The 18,984-nt window shown below is 46.3% G+C and overlaps 1 protein-coding gene across 1 annotated transcript in view; it reads right to left on the bottom strand.

Moving 5' to 3' along the window:
* Positions 1–7,105: 7,105 nt before the first annotated feature.
* KLRG1 (killer cell lectin like receptor G1) overlaps positions 7,106–18,984 on the bottom strand; it is a 31,315-nt gene continuing 19,436 nt past the window's right edge. Inside the window, exons 3-6 of the mRNA XM_032984127.2 lie at positions 12,046–12,142; positions 10,087–10,234; positions 8,033–8,136; positions 7,106–7,217 (exon numbers count right to left, since the gene is read on the bottom strand). Of these exons, the coding sequence (XP_032840018.2) occupies positions 7,106–7,217; positions 8,033–8,136; positions 10,087–10,234; positions 12,046–12,142 (461 nt within the window). The remainder of the gene's footprint in view (positions 7,218–8,032; positions 8,137–10,086; positions 10,235–12,045; positions 12,143–18,984) is intronic.

Raw genomic sequence — 18,984 nt, 5'->3', positions numbered from 1 at the left:
TGGAGAGGCCGTACGGAGGAGCTGGAACCAGCAGCTCTGAGTCCGGGCAGAAGGCCAGGTGCTGGGGGGGAGAGGGAGGGGAGGATGCCCAGCAGGCTGGAGCTGTCTCTCTTTTGGGGCAGGGCAGCTGGCGACAGAGAAAGGAAGGTGGTAGTTAAAGAAAAGAAGGGCTAACAGCAGAGGATAAGGGGAAGGCCTCCATTTCTGGCAGGACTTCCTGTATGGAGCTGACCACAGCGCTGGTCATGGAAGAGCGGGAGCAATTAGTTTGATTTCCTTCAAACTGGGATCCAGAGATTGAGCTAGAGTTTGGGAAACGTGAGTGGGTGTGCCTAACCTCCACTTCTGGGCAGGATCTAAAACCAGGGAATGCAAACTCTGAAACCGTTCACCCTCTACCCAGCCTGCTCCTTTGATCTTTCCGTTCCTGGCCCCACCAGGGCTAATGCCAGGAAAAGGGGCCAGAGAGTGCCTGGACAATCAAGTTGTCTATGATAATCCGGCCTTGACTCTGACAGAAACAGGGACAGTGACATGATGGGAAGCTGCCAAAAGTTCAACCCATTAACAGCATGTAACACATTAACCAGTTCCCCAGAACAGCAGCTGTCCTCATGCAGCAGAACAGATGTGGCCTGGGTCTTCCTTTCCCTGTACTGGTTCTTGTTCCAGGTCGTTACTGGCACATCTGGATCAAATTATTGCTGTTTGATGGAGTCCTGCCTGGTTTCATTATGTGAAAATCCACGCAAATGCACTGCGATGGACAATGTTGTATCATAGAGGGAAATTTCTTTTTGGCCATTGTCTTTACCTTGGTCTGCAGCAGGAGGATCAATAGCTCTGGTAATTATTACCCTTGCAAGTGGCAGTAGAATATCTGTCTTATAGTCCTAACGCAAACTCCAGAGAATGGAGATCTATGTTAGAGGATGTAAAGAATAATTTTGGGGTTAAAAAGGGTTCAGGATGAAATTATTATCTGTCTGTCCTTCCCCTCTCCTGCTATCATCATCATAAGTTTGGTAAGCTCAGGAACTTTGGAGTTAAGAAATCCAAGTGCAATGAGATAACAAGCCTTCATTACAGACCTCATTCTGCCCTGCAGTGACCCGCATGGGAAAGGAGAGCAGAGTAGCGCATGTCAAATTTCCTCGAGGACTGCACAAAAGACAGCCCAGGCTTGTGTTCTGCCTTCTCCATCTGATTCCTAAAGGTTGCTCTGACTGCCCAAAAGAAATGTAACTCAGGAGGATCTGCCTCACCCGCAGAGAAGAGTATTTGTACATGGGCTGAGCAAAGCCTCTTTGAAGATGACACTTTACATTGGTTTGAACAGGTTGGGAGCCAGACTGATTGAACACAAACCTTACAGGAAAGAGGTGCAGAACTGCACACAACAGAGGAAGCTAGGGCTAGCCTTTTGGGGAAGTAGCCAAACAGATCACATGGATCACAAGACAGCTCCCAATCATTAGGACCATGGTAAAAAATGTGCTGTGTAGCCAAAAACCAAACAGAAATACTTTCAGTCAATTGAGCAGGGCAAGATTTTAAAGGCTTGAGAATCCCAGTAGGTACCAGTGAACACGCACAGATACTGAACTGACTTTTAAAATCTGCCCTCAAGCTGCTTGGCCTCCATCCCATTTCCAGTAACAACTTGGGCCACAGCAGCCTAATTTCAAGGGTCTCTACATGGCCTGTGTGATTCAGCTTGTAGGTGGTAGCACAGACAAGGAAGTGGCAATGAGTTTTCCCTCTCTCCTGCCATTTCCACCTGCTGTGAGTACAACTGAGAAAGCCAATGGGCTTTCTAGAGCTTTCTTTGGCTAGATTTTAAGCAGTTAACTCTAAGCTCCTCAGGAAAACTCCTGCAAGGTGTTGGCCTATCCATGAGGAGAGTGTGTTTTAGCATTATCTTTCCCAGATTTCTCTCAGTGAATCTGAAGCCTGTCATCTGGCATAGCTCAAAAGGACAGGTGCCCCAACTGTGCAAAAAGAGAATTAAGCATCCTGTATCTGAACCAAGAATCCTGCTGCATTTATTGATGGCATCACAGAAGTGCTGGTTGGAAGGGAGCTCTAGAAGTTATCTAGCCCATCCTTTCACTTAAAGCAGGACTGTTGCCAGTGCTGTCAGCCATGACTTTGTCAAGTCAAATCTGTAAAACCTCCAAGGACGGAGAACCTACCATTTCTCCAGTGATCTGTTCCAGTGTTGCACTAGTCTCTGGTGAAGATGTCTTTCCTCATGTCCAATCCGACCTCCCCCAGCTGCAGTTGCAGCCATTGCCCCGTGTTCCACCCCTACGTCGTGGTTGAACCCAGAGAGCAACCGAGCACCACGCAGGTGTTCATTCACCCCTTTCCCTCTCAGGAACGGGAAGGATAAAATTAAGTAAATGGCTCAGGAATCCAGGTATGGGCAGGGAGGGGTGGCTCACCCATTACAGTCACGGGCAAAAGACAGACTTGTTAGGGGGAGAAAGAAAGAACACTTTAATTCAAATGCTGACAAAGACAACACTTGACAAGTTGGGACAGTGAGAAGTGCCAACGCATCCAAAAACACCTCCCCACACCTCTTCCTTCTTCCCGGGCTCAACTCTGCTCCCGATGTCTCTAATTCCTCCCCCAGTGGTGCAGGGGGCAGGGAATGGGGGTTACAGTCGGCTCACTGCTCCTTCCTTCTCAGGAGGTGAGGGGAACACTGCACATTTTTCCCTTGTTCCACATGGTTCCCTCTCACTGCAGACAGCCCTCCATGAACCTTCTCCGGTGTGAGTTCTTCCCACAGGATGCAGCTGTTCCCATGATGATCTGGCATGGGTCACCCCTGCCTGTTACAGTCCTCCAAGTGCCAAACTACAACAGTGGGTGCTGCTTCTCCCCTCAGAGTCCCAGCTTCCTTTATGTGCAGACTCTTTTCCTGGTGTGGGCTTCTCCACAGGCTTCGGGTCAGCCTCTCCTCCACTGTGGACCTCCACAGGTGGCAGGGAGGGTGGCCCTGCCATCTCACCACAGGTTACAGGGGTCTCTGCTCCAGCACACCTTCCCCTCTTCCTCCTCCTTCCTTCCACTGACTGAGGTGTTCGTCCGTCTCATAACCCCTCCTCACAAGTCCCAGCCCCCACTCAGGTTCCCCTTCTTAAATATGTTCTCAGAGAGGTGCAACCACCATCACTGATGGGCTCAGCCCTGGCAGAGGTGGGTCCGACTTGGAGCTGGGGGAGCTTTTGAGACACTTCTCACAGGGAACCACCGCTGTAGCCCCCTCCCTCACTACCAAAAACCGTGCCACAGAAACCCAGCACACGCTACCAAGAAAGCTCATGTTCCAATGTCCTTCTAAGTGCCTTTCAAGTATTTGTAGGCAGCTATTTAATCAACCTGACCTCCTCTTGGTCAGACCAAACAAGCCCAGCTCCCTCTGTCACTCCCTGTGGATCATGTGCTCCGTACTGTGACCAGTTTGGTAGTCCTCCATTGGACGCTCTCCAGTTTCTCCACGTTCGTCTTGAACTGGCGGTCAACAGACAAGACACATTCCAAGTGCAACCTCAGAAACACCATGGAGAATGAGGACTGTAACTTACCTTGATCTGCTAGCCATACTCCTCCAGTATTCATTCATAGCTGCTTGCAAAGTTCATCCAAAGAGAACCTACTCCCAAGAAAATTAGTATGTATCAATCAGCTATATCAGCATGCTCTAGACAGAAGATTAAAATCTCTGCCAAAGATATTTGTTCAACTGATTTTCATGGAAATTAATATATTTGCTTCAAATCCCTTCAGTGTTGTAAAAACTTGAGAGGCCATGTTTGAAGAGGTAAAAATTAAAATAGCCTAGTATACATTGCACTGTAAAATCCTAGGGGACGTAAAGCTGTTGCACTGCTCACAAGGTAAACTAGCAAGCACAGAGACATGTTCACCTCACCTACACACATCATGATAACATGAGAAGCTGTCTATTCACTGGGGTTCTCTGGTAAAGTAAGTGCTAGGTTTCCTTCTATAGACGTTACCACCATTTTGACAGAGCAGGCAAAGTGTCCAGAATTATTTCATAGGGCCTGGTAACTTTTTAGGAGTCAGGGACAACATCTTCTTTTGATAGTTGAATGGACTCTGGCACAGTCAAAATGACTCATCCAAAGTAAACCAGACAATCTGAGATGAAAACTCAAAGCTTTTAGCTCCTAGTACACTGCTTAAAATAATGTGGCACTGCTTAAAATAATGTGGTTTCCTCGCAGTTTCCACAGGTCTGACTGTTGCAGGCATGGTTATTGAAAAGGAGACCTACCCTTGCTGGGAACATTCCCACCTTAAGCCTCTCAGCTCAGTGAACTCTACATGAGGCTCAGCAGACATCCACTTAGCTGAGTATGCTAAAGTCTGTATTTTTGTCTTTATCTGCCCTGATACATTCATGGTATTACATCCTCTATGAATGTCAAACCCCACATACCAGGGATATGCAGTTGAAGGCATTCTGTAAATGGCACTGTGAGAAATCTGCAACTGGATTCCTCAAAACTGCATTAAGCTGCTTCTTCCAATCAGGTGATACAAGGAGAATTTCAGTTATTTGGAAAGAAAATTGCTGGGGGAACACAGCAACTTCATTTTTGTAAACAAGATCTTGTTTCTGTTTTCTCTGTGATTTCATGGTTGTTTGTAGTGCTTATTTACATGTGGCACAGCAGCATCAATCCCAATAACAATCATTTCTAATCCTCTTTGTGAACTCCTGATCTAGCATCTTCAGATGAAACCTTCAGTGCTTGGGTCAATTAGTTTCTCTCCAGCCCTTCCCTGCCATGCACCATGCTGCCTGGATCTTTACTTTCATTATCTCTTAATTTCTGTCTCTCCTCTGCACTTGCCTCCTGTCCCCAGACCTGTCCTTCTTACCCACCCACCTCCTACCCAAAGTGCTTTCCCTGTCCTTACCTTTAGCAGATCTCTCACAGAATCACAGAATGGTTGAGTTTGGCAGGGACCTCTGGGAATCATCTGATCCAACCCCCCTGCTCAAGCAGGGCCACCTACAACTGGTTGCTCAGGACCATGTCCAGGTGGCTTTTGAATAGCTCCAAGGATGGAGACCCCCGCAATCTCTCTGGGAAACCTGAGCTAGTGCTCAGTCACCCTCTGTCATGGTTTTGGCTGGGATAGAGTTAATTTTCTTCCTAGTAGCTGGTATAGTGTTGTGGTTTGGATTTAGTGTGAGAATAATATTGATAACACACAGATGTTTTCAGCTGTTGCTAAGTAGTCCTTATAGTAAGTCAAGGATTTTTCAGCTTCTCATGCCCCGTCAGCAAGAAGGCTGGAGGGGCACAGTTTGGGAGGGGACACAGCCAGGACAGCTGACCAGGACCGGCCAAAGGAATATTCTAGTAAAAAAGTGTTTCCTGATGTTCAGAGAGAACCACCTGTGTTTCAATTTGTGCCAATTGCTTCTGATCTTGCCACTGAGCAGCACTGAACAGAGCCTGGCTCTGTCCTCTTCATACCTTCTATTCAGGTGCATTATGTATATTAATATCTATTAAATATACATTAAGAAGATCTCCCCTCAGCCTTCTCTTCTCTAGAATAAACTGTCCTGGCTGTCTCAGCCTCTCCTCAGAGGAGAGATGCTCCAGTCCTTTCATCGCCTTTGTGGCCCTTCACTGGACTCTCCAGTATGCCCAGGTCTCTTTTGTTCTGAGGAACCCAGAACCGGACATAGTGTTCCAAGTGTGGCCTCCCCAGTGCTGAGTAGAGGGGAAAGATCACCTCGCTCGTCCTGCTGGCACTACTCTGTCTAATGCAGCCCAGGATACCACTCCCCTCCGTTGCAGCAAGGGCACATCGCTGGCTCATGTTCAAATTGGTGCTCACCAGGACACCCAGGTCCTTTTCTGCAAAGCTGGGGTGTACTGATGCATGAGGCTGTTCCTCCTCAGCTGCAGCACTTTGACCTTCTCCTTGTTGAACTTCATGAGGTTCCTGTCAGCCCATTTCTCCAACCTGTCTCTCTCCCAGAACAAACACACATCTCAGGGTGTCTGTCACTACCCTACTGCTTGCCAAGGCTTGTGACTTGCTGTTTGGGAAATCCCCACGGAAACACTCGTGTGCTCCATGTCATGTAGGTATAGTGAGGTGGATGTTCAGAGTAGGCCACAGCTGCTGTGTGCTTCAGAGACAGAGACAGTTTTCCAGGTCTGTGGAAATGCAACCTACTCTCCCACCCTTAATATTCACTGTGTTTTTATGCTGGTCACACTCTTAGCCTGTCTCCGATTTGAACTGAAATCTTCTTGTAGTAAGGATTTGTCCACTGCTTCCTCTCTCTGCAGTGTGAAACTGCAGAGGTGGAGAGGGAAACACGGTCTTGGTTGATTCAATAAGACACAGTTAACTGTGTTCCTTTGACTCCAGATGTCCACCCTCTTGACTAGTTTGGTTGAAGTTGGCCTATAAAACATGGCATGCAACTGGTTCCTTCCACCAGAGAGAAGTAATGACATGGGTACACACTTTTGGTCCAGTGCAGTACTGGAGGTTTGTTTTCACTGCTGGATTTATACAAGTTGTAGTCTCATTTCACCCTCTTCTCTCCCACTCATAGCACTGGGATGCAAAAGAAGAGACTGCCACTGAGAGAAGTCTGTTCAGCAGGCTTCATTTTCCTGATCCTGCTGGCACCAGACAATGGAGATGCAGGGAATGAAAATGATATCTGATGCTCAGGAATGAAGGAAAATGGCCAGCTCACCCTCAGAGATCTGAAGTCCCAGCATCTGTTGTGACAAACCTTTTTTTTGCCCCTATGGAACAAATGAGGCAAAGACTAGGCCAGGGAATGTATCCCAGGTCTCATCTGGTCACAAACAGACATAATCCAACACATGTGGATTAAGAATGGGTCAACTACAGAGGATAACACCCTTACGGGCAACAAGTCTACTCCTGCAAAACACTTTCCTGAGGGGGGTGTGGAAAGGGCAGATCCTTGGTCTTGTGTAGAGCTTTGGTTTGCAGGACAGTGACTACTTGTACCACTGATGAGATGGTTATGAGATGAAAATGCACATGGGATTTATCTACAAGATTTCTCACAGATCCATGGAGCATGAAATGCACAGCTGGAAGCCTGAAAGTGATCTTTCATTGGGACAACACAATGTTGCACAGGGCTGTTAGAGAGGACCCTCCAAGAAACATGGAACAAAAGTGAGAGAAATAAAATGCTGAGATTGTCTCCTGGAGACAAGAAAGAAAAAGCATCTGATTTTGAAGGGTGGAGCCCAGAGGAAGCGAAAGAACTCAACCTCTTCATGAGAATGGCAGTGCTGAGAGTTTTGTGGAAAGATGATTCCCTCCAAGGAGTCTGTAAGAACAGAAGGCTGGATTTAAGAAGGAAACTAAGTCAAGTGCTTAGAGTACTGACCTACTGACAGCAGGATCTTGGGTGAGTTTCCTTGCTGGAGAAGTGTTACAGACTAAATCCTTGTCTTAACTGCCATAAAAAAGAAAGGGCCAGCCAAAGTCACTGGACCGAATCATAATGTTTTCCCTTGTGCAGAATGCTGAGTTTTGTCCAAGTAAAGACTGAGCCAAAATTAAGGTTCTGACTTGGGTTGGCACTAGTGAAGCAGCAAAGGGCTGAATTGTCACACCCTGTGACGCCAGCACTTGGCAGAATGAATGAAAGGTGGAACTTATGCTTTTCTGATTAAGAAATGGTGTGGACTGTGCAGGTATATAAGCCTTGGTCTGAGCAGATGGAGGGAAGTAGAGAGTGAGATACTTAGATACTTAGACCTGCTTTTCACAGGTACGTGCCTTTACAAGATGCAGAGAAGTAAAAAGTAGACCCTTCTGAGTTCAGTGCCATGCAGGTCACAGTAAGAAGAAAATCTGCCCAGGAAGAGAGCTCCTGAGACCTAGTGCAGGAACTCTGGGTGTTGCAGAACACCAGCAATCTGAATGAGCACTGTTGTTTTTAAAACAGAATGAAACTCATTTCTTGCCACTGAATATAGAGCCATCTTCCCAATTCCATCCAGAGCCTGTTTTGTTCCTCAGTCCAGTCCAGAAACATCCTGTTTGAATACTCTTGAACAGGTCCTAGAACTGCTGATGAATTACAAAGTGACTAAGAAAAGCCAGCCTGAAAATAGAGGTAAGGATAAATAAAGAGAACAGAGAGCAAGATAATCCCCTGGCCTGACTGTTCCTTATGTGACTGACAATACTGCATGTCAGCACCTTCTAATCAGGAAGATCAACCCTGCAGATCATGCTTGGAATAACAACTGTGTACACTCACAAGGAAGTAAACAGCCTTTCAAGGGTCCTGGGCAGATTCTTCAAAGGACATTTCTTAGGGCAATATATGTGAATCAACTGCATCCCAGTCTCCTGGAGTTTCCTACACAGAGTTTTATGTACAAACATATGCTATTAGTGTATTAGCACTCTACCATACAGCTAGCTAGGAAGCTAATACAAAGTATTAACAGTTAAAGGGAAAATCAGTTCAGGGCAGGATGCAAAGGCACTGACAGATCTGTGTAAAGAGCCCACGGCCAAAGCTCATTACATTTTATACAAACTTTTCTCCTATGTGTTTTCAATGTCTATTTCCTTTTGCATAACCTTTAACTCCTGTTTACTGTTAAAAGGTGAAGCCTGCAACAGAAACTCAGCTCTGAAGTAAATTTCTCCCTGCCCACGCCCCCCCCCAAAAAATAAAAAAAAGAGACAAAGACAAGACAGAGAAGCTTGTCTTCTCCACATTTGCAATGAAAGCAAACAACAGCAACCTTTCACTGGTATGGCTGGGCTCCATCCTTATCTCCTGCTGCCATAAATAAAGCTTCAGAGTGGACATCTTCACACAAAAGCATTAACAAAGATGGCTTGGTAAAGTGATGGGAGTGAGAGTAGCTTGAGGAATGCTTGCGTGTTGCTGGTGTGTTTGGAGGTGACCATGCTTCCCCAGCAAAGGGAGAATGAACAGTCACAGCCTTTACAGTATAGGGCATGGATAGCTGGTAAAGTCTTCCTTACATGGGGAAGTCTGAACAGGCCTAATGAGTAACACTCTAGTAGCAGAGACAGCAGTAAGAAAGCAGACAGACCAGAGAGGCTTTCTTCAAGCACAGAAATGGGTAATCTGGGAAAGATGGGTATTTCCCAAGGAATCAGGATTTGCATAACCAAGTGAGAGAGCCTGGTGCATACTCCCAGTCAAGCAGAGACTTGGCTTTGTAAGCCCTCAGAGAACATCATACAATGCAACTTCTGTCCAGGGGACTGGAAGCTGTCCACGTTCATTGGACCTGAGCTAATAAGCCCTGTCTTGTGCAAAACCAGATCAAGTACTTTCGCCCTACTTAGGCAGACATGCCTCAACTCCCTAGCGATTCAGCTCTACCCATTCCTTTAGTGGTCATACATGCCCCTGCCCCTGGTAAGCACCTGATGGAAAACACGCAGTGGAACAGATAGTTTCCGATCTCACCAGCACAACTGAGGTTTTTTAGCAGAGAGAGGAAGTAATCACTGAAAACAGACTGAGAAAGAAATAAATACCTGTGCATGAACACAGGGAGTGGCAAGGGTCACTGAGCTGAAGAAGCTGAAGCAGTTACAGGAAGGAGAGGCACTGCTTTTGCAAAAGACGCATTTCTGGAGAGTGGGGACATAATGACAGTGAGTACAGGGACTGCACAGTGCCACAGTCTTTTCCTGTAATCATTCCTATCAGCCTCACTGGGGATAGGAGGGGAGGTGGAGAGGGGCAGTGGAGAAGGCTGTCTCCTAACATCCTCCATAGGATGATTCTGAGCAGCTGACAGTGACCCTCATCTGTCCCTTCTCCCCTTTGCTTCTTTGCCTGCTGGGAACTTCTAATGTGTTTACTGAAACTGGAAGCGCACTATAACATCAGTCATAAATCCTTCCTCTCCTTTCAAGTCCAAATATTGCCAAAGTGACAGCACTGATTGGATGTCAATCACTGAGGTACCTGCAAGGAAATGGAAGATCCTCAAAGAGTAACAAAACCATTACCATTTCCCAGGTATCGCTGATCACCAAGAGATGAGCTTCCCGTGCCCGACAGGATTCCCGGCTGGAATGCCAGTCTTTCTTCTCCTTGGAGAAGGAGTAGCAGCTCCCTCTGTAGGCCACCCACTGCTCAGGGCAGTGTAGGTGGGAGCTGCCTGTAAAGGAATCAGAACAGCTTTTCTCTACCATTAAGCAACAGAAAGACACTTGTCAGCAAGGACCTGCTGAAAAGCAACTCTCCTGGATAGTTGCAATGCAGAAAACACAAGTCAGGATAAGCATCTAAAAATAGCAATGCATGAACACTGCACTTCATATCCTCTGTGTAATTTCCAATCTTCGTACAAGAGTCACACGCACTCTGATGCTGATGCAACACCCCACCACAACCCCTGGGTTTCCTCTGAACTACTCAGATACCTGAGAACCAAAACTGGCTATGAGAAAGAAAATGACACTCTGGGTGTGGAAAAGGGGATTGCCTGATTGGCAGCCAACCACAATGCAGCAGCTCTCTCTCCCTTCCCCTCCGGCAATGAGAAGGGACAGAGAGCCAGGCTTGGGGTTAAAGATAGGACTGGGATGGGGAAAAATCCCCCTTTTATGATCATGAGCAAAAGGCAGACTCGTTAGGGGAAGAAAAAAAGAACATACATTTATTACAGACACTAACATAACAGAGTAGAACAGTGAGAAGCATTGCCACACCTTGAGAACACCTTCCCCCCACCCCTCCCTTCTTCCCGGGCTCAGCTCTGCTCCTGATATCTCTACCTCCTCCCCCAGCGGCGCAGGGGCAGGGAATGGGGGGTGCAGTCAGCTCTGCCACTTCCTTCATCTTCGGTGAGGGGAGTGTCAGAAACTTGTTCCTCCTGCTCCATCGTGGTCCCCCTCTCACAGGAGACAGTCCTCCACAAACTTTCTCCGACTTGAATTCCTCCCACGGGCCGCAGCGTTCCCCACACTGTTCCGTCATGGGTCACTAACTTCCTCTGACTGGATTCCCTCCCACAGCTGCAGCCCTTCCCGAGCTGCTCCGGCGTGGGACTCCCCCCATGCTGCAATCCTCCCAGCACTGAATTACAGCAGCGGGGCTGCCTTTTCCCATGAGACCCCGGCCTTCTTCGGGCACAGAACTTTGATTAGCCGAGCAGGAGCCACAGGCCATAAATCAATGTCTGCTCCACCGTAGATCTCCATGGCTGGCAGGGGGGGGGCCGCCCTGCCGTCTCCCCACAGGGTACAGGGGGGTCTCTGCTCCGGCACACCTCCCCCCTCCTTTCTTCCTCCGTTCCCCCACTGACCTTGGTGTTCATGCAGCTGCAGGGACTCCTCCTCACAAGTCCCCCTGCACGTCACCACATCCCTTCTTAAATACGTTATCACAGGGGCGCAGCTGATTGGCTCAATTTCCCAAACAGAAGTGGAGCTAACGTGGAGCTGGGGGAGCTTCGAGAAGCTTCTCACAGGGGGCCGCCCCGATAGCCCCCTCCCCTGCCACCAAAAAACTCCACCACTCACTCAACCCAGGACAAAACTACATCATTCTGTGGGTACGCTGTGATCGTGCCACACATCAGATGAACAGATTTTAAGTAGCAAACAATAGGCTCTCCCACATGGTCTAGCACCCTCTGCATGCATGCAAAAGTGTTATAGACCTTGCATATTTGTTCTACACCTTACCACTATAATGACAACAGACCAGTCTTACAAAAACCTTTCAATAATATGTTTCACTGTTCTTTGCCACAGGATCTGAAATGGGATGCCCGGGGTCTGCACAAGGAATGTATTCTTAAAAATATTCTGGACAGGCAGTGGGTACTTACGGCTGGTAGAAACCTAGAATAACTTCTGGTTTAACCCCATATAATGGAGTTCAGGATCTGAGGTCCTGGGCTTAGATGAGTCTCCAGCCCTTTGCTGTTGATTGCTCATCCCCAGCACCCCTTTGTGCACTTACTCATCTTCCAAATCAAAGCCACTGCTAGGGAGATGCTCAGTATCCCAAAGCCTGTAGCCAAGCCCGGCACAACTCCTGGCCACAGACAGGGAGTTGTAAAAGAGAAAAGAAACCATAGTGAACAGGAGCCACATGAAAACTGATGGTGGTTTTACATAGTTTGCTTCTATTCTGGGCATGTCCATCAGGAACTGAACTATTTAAGCATCCCTGTCTGTCTACACTCTGCACATCGCTGCCATCACTGTCCCTGGGGCCTCCCCATGCCCCTGCCCACCAGCCCCAGTTCAGCTGGGCTCGGCACCATCAGTCCCTGCCAGAGCTTCTCAGGAGATGTATGTGTCACCATGTCAGCCACAGCTCTGCCCCTGCCTGGCCACAGATCTGGCTGATCCAGCCTCTGCAGTTCCTGACCCCAGGAGAGAAGCACGCACCCCAAGTCAGACGGAGCCCCCCAGGCACCATGTGGCACCTTGTGCTGGCAGGAGCCTCCCAGCAAACCCACTCCTGCCTCAGCATCAAAACTCAGGGTAGAAACAGAGCTGCATTGCCACAGCCACCATGTTTCATCTTAAATGCAAAAAGAAACCCAAGGCCTTTCCTCCAGCTCTCTCAGCAACAGGTTTAACCTCAGCATCCTGTTCACAGGCTTAGACATATGGTCACGTTACATTTTCCCGGGATGCTCCCAAGTCAGTCCTGTGCTCTCATCTGCCTCTCCCATGGCAGGATGCGAGGGCCAGCCTTGAAGACCTTGGGATGCCCCTCCACATTTTCACCACCATCATCCGTTGTTCACTGGCTCCCAGTAGCAGAGGGAGGGTCCTCGGGGCAGCCTCCACCATAGCCCAGCACAGCTTCCTTTAAAGGGCAAGGCAGTAGAGATCTGTTCATGTACAGCGTGTTAACCTCCAGGCTACACCTTGCTTTCCTGGTGTCATCTCCTGGAGCTGTGTTTGAGCCAAGAGGCATTCACTTTCCATAAGCTGTTTGAAATCTCAGCATTAAAATCTCCTCTCTCTCAGGTTGAGGAAAGGATGACACTTGCAGCAGTAAATTCCAGATGAGCTCCAGGGAGGGTTGGTTTGCTCATTTGATGAATCTCAGTATGACAGCTGCACAGACAACATGACTTTCTAAGAAGCACTAAATGTGTAGCTAATGGTTACTGACATTGAGGAACTCAGGATTTCCCTGTGCTTCTCCCTTAAGGTTATGTACCACATCCTGCTCTTGTGCTGCTCCAGAGTCTTTTATGCAAATCCAGCAGCAAAGTCCCCAGTGGAGTTCATGAAATATGAGGTGCTTCTCTCTTGGTGATGTCACAAGACCCAAAGAAATATAGTTGTACTCCCCCAAAAGGCTAGGAGTCTACGGAATAAGATGGAGGAAGGGGAAGGCTAGCTTTCACCAAAGACATCATTACAGCAAGCATTTGAAAACTTGGTGGAAGAAGAGCTGTGAGCAGGACGTCATAGCAAGAGGATGCAAAATACACAGGGGAGACAGATGAGGCTGTTCTCTCCTCAAATAAAATTACAGTTAAATTAGGTTAAATAACTAACTGCATCAAAAAGTAACAGTAACAGCATCCCCACAGACCAGACAAATACTACTAAATGCATAAGGTTGGAATTATATTAGGGACTGCCAGTCAAGGATGGTGACAGCACTCATGAACCAGCAAAAAAACAAAAAAAAAAAAAAACAAAAAAACAAAAAACAGAGCAACTATGAGGGAAGTATGATGATAAGTGTCAATTACTCATACTAAATTATGCAAATGACATGTCAGGGCATGATGCTGAGACTGAATACACCACCAACAGGAATTTCACAGATCGGAGAGCCAGGAAAGACAGAAATTGAAGCAGCTCGTGACTGCCCTGAGCTGTGCTCAGGCCACCCAGCTCACCGCTCGCTCCATCCAGCAGCTGCTCTGCTGCAGTGAATACAGACACACTGAAATTCAACGGAGCCAAAAACTACCACCAACAAAAGGCACTGTGGTATAATAATTTCAAAATGGGAAACTACATGAAAATGAGGAAGTTTTTCAGAGAGAAATTAAAAGGGATGGCTAAGAGATTAAATTTTTGTAAGCAGTAGGGGAGGCTTTTTTTAGGATCTCTCAGTGGAGGCTAAAAACAAATGCACATCATGTATCAAGAATATTGTGGAAAGGACAAAGAAAGCCAGCGCTAAAACAGAAGGGGAAGGGACTTCACTCAAAACCAAGAATGCATCCTTTAAGCACTGGAAGCTTTGTCCAAATACAGAAAGTAGACCAAATCAATAAATTAATAAAAATTAATTTATGTTTATCTTAGAGCAGTTTGCAGGCTCACCAGTTTTAAGATCAGTTTCTGGTTGATAGCCAATATGTTTAGACATGTGGTTTTGCCTAAAAGATGTTTCTAAGGTAACGACCGAAAGAGTGAGGGAGCTTTGCTGTAAGCATCATTCTTCTGGTAGAAAGATCTTTCCTAAGGTAAAGGTTTTGTTGTGTTTCCTGAAGCTTGCAGGATCTTCTAGCTGTAAGAAACTATGAACTAAGGGTATTGTTTATTGAAATTTATGTTAAGCTCAATGTAAAGGTTAGGCGGCAAAAGACAGAAAAACTGCTTATGCAAATAGCTGCCAGACACCGCTTGTGTGAGACAAGATAACCTGTGAGACAAGATGACCGCGTGAGACAAGATAACCGCAATTGCTTACACAAACCAGATACTTGTGCAAGCAGAAGGGGTACTGATCAAAGACAACCACGAATGTAAAAATGTATAAAAAGGAACTGTTTGAACTGATCAGTACGGCAGTTGGCGGAGCGCAGACTCCCCTGTCGTCCAGCGCTGTCTTTGCTCATATTCTACTTGCTATAATTAATAAAATTATAATTGGATTATGATCCATTGTGGTCTCAATTTATAACAATTTCATGGTGCCGTGACTCGGATAAGGAACGGTGGGCTTCTGTCCTCCGGGGAGGCGCCCCGCGGCAATCCGCGGCCCCGCGACTGATAGCCCACCCCATCCTTACCGACGAACCTAAATTCTAGAATAATGAGCAAAGGAGAAACCGGTAAAATCCCATAAAAATTCTGTGCACGGGAGTCCGGACGAAGACGCAGGATGCGTAAGTATATTGCGAATTTGTTCGCGGGTTTACCGTTCGGGCGGGATTGGGTTTCCTGGATTATAACGAATGAGAGGTTCGATATACTGAACCAAGCGAGTGCGGACCCTTAAGTACTGCGTTTCCCATTACCCGCGAGGGACTGGGCCAGGAACAAGGGGAGCAAGTGAGTGTGTGTTTGTGGATAATCCAGAAGATGGGGGCGAAGGGCAGCAAGCCTTCGACTCCCATGGGAAGGGTACCCACTGTACCTAAGAATACCCCTCTGGCATATATCTTAGACAATTGGAGATATTTCCCTGGAACACTAGGGAAAGATAAGCAGAAAATGATAGAATATTGTACTAAGATATGGGGAGGGAAGAAGATTTCTAAAAATGTCTTTTGGCCAGTCTGCGGGTCAGAAGAAGATTGGATAAGGCAACAATTAAATCTCTGGGTTAATAATAAAAAACCCCTTAACCCGGAAGAAAGTCAGTATGCGGGAGTGTGGCTAAAAAGACTGGGAGCTAGACTTTACCCGCTGAATGAAATAAACTAAACAAAAGAAAAAGAAGGAAGGGTTAGACGAAACCCTTCTAACCCCCCCTCCTTACATTTCCCCTCCTGCTCCCACAGCCCCTCCAGAGGTCCCCAGAGCGCCCACTCCCCCACCGGAGTCGGAACAAGAGTCTCCCCCTCCTCCTAGACGTGTAACTAGAAGCCAAAAAGGGGCAGCTCAGATGTACCCCCTAAGGGAAATACCCATGGGGGGACCTCAACCCGTGATCGGATATATTTCCGTACCCCTAAACTCGGCTGACCTATGAGATTTTAAAAGAACCGAGATGGGAAACTTAATTGAGGACCCACTCAGAGTGGCAGAAAGATTAAATCAATTTTTTGGACCAAACCTTTATACTTGGGATGAGATGCAATCTATCCTTGGTCAATTATTTACTACCGAGGAAAGAGATATGATTAGACGAGCAGGAATGAGACTGTGGGATGCTCAACATGCCCAGGGACCTCAAGCGGATATTAAATGGCCACTCCAAAGACCTAATAGAGATAATCAGGATCCGGTGCATAGAACTCATATGCAGGACCTGAGAACTATAGTAATTCAGGGAATTAGAGAAGCAGTACCCTGTGGCCAGAATATTAATAAAGCATTTAATGAAATGCAAAAGAAAGATGAGAGCCCTACTGAGTGGCTGGAACGACTGAGGAAAGCCCTTCAGCTGTATTCTGGGGTAAATCCAGACGACCCTTTAGGGCAAGCACTCCTCAAAACTCAGTTTGTGGCAAAATCATGGGAAGATATCAGAAAGAAGATTGAAAAGTTAGAAGACTGGCAGAATAGAGGGTTGGATGAATTATTGAGAGAAGCTCAGAAAGTCTATGTAAGGTGAGAGAAAGAGAGCAGCAAGCGACAAGTAAAAATGATGGTAGCAGCGGTCAGAGAGGATCGTAAAGGACGAACTGGTAAACACAGATCTGCTGGAACGAAACAAGGGAACGTAGTAGTAAAGAAGGAACAGAGATGTTGTTTTTACTGTGGAAAGAAGGGACATATAAAGAAGAATTGCAGAGAAAGGATCAGGGATGAGGAAATATTGAAAACGGAATAGGAGAGCCAGGGGCTCTATATCTTAGGGGACCGGAGTCATCATGAGCCCTTGATAAAATTAAAAATAGGTCCCCATAAACAAGAGTTCACCTTTTTAGTAGACACTGGGGCTGAAAAATCGACTATTAAACAAATACCTGAGGGATGTAAAATTTCCCCGGAAAAAGTACAAGTAATTGGGGCAAAAGGAGAACCATTTAAAGTAAACAAAATCAAAAATGTGGTATTCGAAACTGAAAATAAATTTGGAATGGGTGAACTCTTGCTCGTCCCTGAAGCAGAATTTAATCTGCTAGGACGAGATTAATTGTTGAATTACAATTAGAAATTAAAGTGAAAAATCAAGAGCTAACAGTGTCTACTTATCCTTTGACCGTGGATGAGCAAAAACAAATTAACCCCGATGTCTGGAACTCTCCGGACACAATTAGTAGACTGGAAATCCCACCGATTAAAATCCAAGTTTCTGAACCCCACATACCTGTGAGGGTAAAGCAATATCCCATTTCCCTAGACGGACGGAGAGGATTAAAACCAGAAATTGATCGATTATTAGCACAAGGAATCTTAGAGCCTTGTATGTCACCCTTTAACACCCCCATTCTGCCTGTAAAGAAACCAAATGGGAAATATCGGCTCATACATGATTTAAGGGAAATCGTTTAAGGGAGCACGGGGCGGCTAGGGTTAATCCCTTGCGGGGAAGTCCCAGCGGCAGGAATTCAAGGGGGGATGGGATTTGTGGATGTGCCGCTCACTAATGTAGAAGTGAGGGCGTATAAGAATGAATTTAGGAGGTTTTTAGAGGACCCTGTGGGGCTGTCAGAGAAGATTGATCAATTTTTGGGACCCAGTATATATATACATGGGAGGAGATGCAGTCGATTACAGGAATTTTTTTTTTTTTTCTTTCCTGAGGAAAGACAGATGATCAGAACGGTTGGAATGTGGATATGGGAGAGAGAAAATCAGCAGGGGATACCCGGGGAAAGGAAACTCCCTGTAACCCCTCTGCAGTGGAATCAGAATGAACAAGAGCGGAGGAGAGATATGAGTGACTCTAGGTCATTATAATAAGTGTCTGGAGGAACTCCTGAGAGAAGCACAGAAAGTAGATATTAGGAAGGATGAAGAAAAGGCTAAAACTAAAGCTAAAATTATGATAACTGCACAAGAAGCTGTTAGAAATAAACACAAGAAATCTCAGACGGGAAATCACAATTTGAAACAGGCAAGGGAATGAAAGGGAAGGTGGAACCAAGAGGCACCACTGGCTAGGGAAATCACAAGGGAATGTTTTTATTGTGGGGAGGGGGGGCATTATAAACAAGAATGCCCCCAGAGAATACGGGACCTGTTGGTGTTTGAAGTAACCCAACAGGATGAGGGTGGTAATCACTAGGGGTGTCAGGGACTCTACCTCCTGGGGGATATACCAACAGAAGAGCCCTTGATAAATTTGAAATTAAGACCCCAGGAGGAAGATTATGTAAAAAGATACAACTTGGGCTGTAGGGGCTAAAGGTGAAGGGGTTTTTGGTCCCAGTTATAAAGAATGTGTTAATACAAGGGGAAGATCAATATGCTGTTAATGATTTGTTGTTAATGCCAGGGGTAGGATGTAATTTGCTAGGTAGAGATTTACAAGTGCAATTAGGAATAGGTGTGGTGCTGGGTGAAGGAAAACTAGTGGTTAAATTACTAGAATTATGGGAGGAGAATCGGGGAGGATATTTAGGAACCAGAGCATAACTGTTTGGATTTTATAAATTATCAAACGAAAATAAGAGAAGATCTGTTAAATAAACCTTTGCCCTATAGAGAAAAACTATTTATTGATGGGTCCTCTCGATGCCTAGAAGGAAAAATATTGGGTTATGTAATTATCGAGAGGCAGAAGATGGAAGTGTTTGAAAAGGGGAAATTACCTGCTGGGTGGTCAGCACAAGTCTGTGAACTCTATGCCCTAAAACAGACATTGGTATATTTGAGAGATAAGGAAGGGACAGTGTACACAGACTCAAAATATGCATTTGGAGTGGTCCACACATTTGGAAAAATATGGGAAGAAAGAGGGCTTATAAATACAAAAGGGAAGGAGCTAGTACACGAGCGGCTGATCAGAGAAGTTTTAGAAGCCCTGAAGCTCCCCACAGAAATTGCAATTGTGCATGTGAAAGGACATCA

Source organism: Tyto alba, unplaced genomic scaffold, assembly GCF_018691265.1.
Source record: "Tyto alba isolate M040663 unplaced genomic scaffold, T.alba_DEE_v4.0 Super-Scaffold_21, whole genome shotgun sequence".
NCBI classification, from domain to species: Eukaryota; Metazoa; Chordata; class Aves; order Strigiformes; family Tytonidae; genus Tyto; species Tyto alba.
The sequence above is the reverse complement of the archived record's forward strand: the minus strand, read 5'-3'. Positions and strand labels throughout refer to the sequence as shown.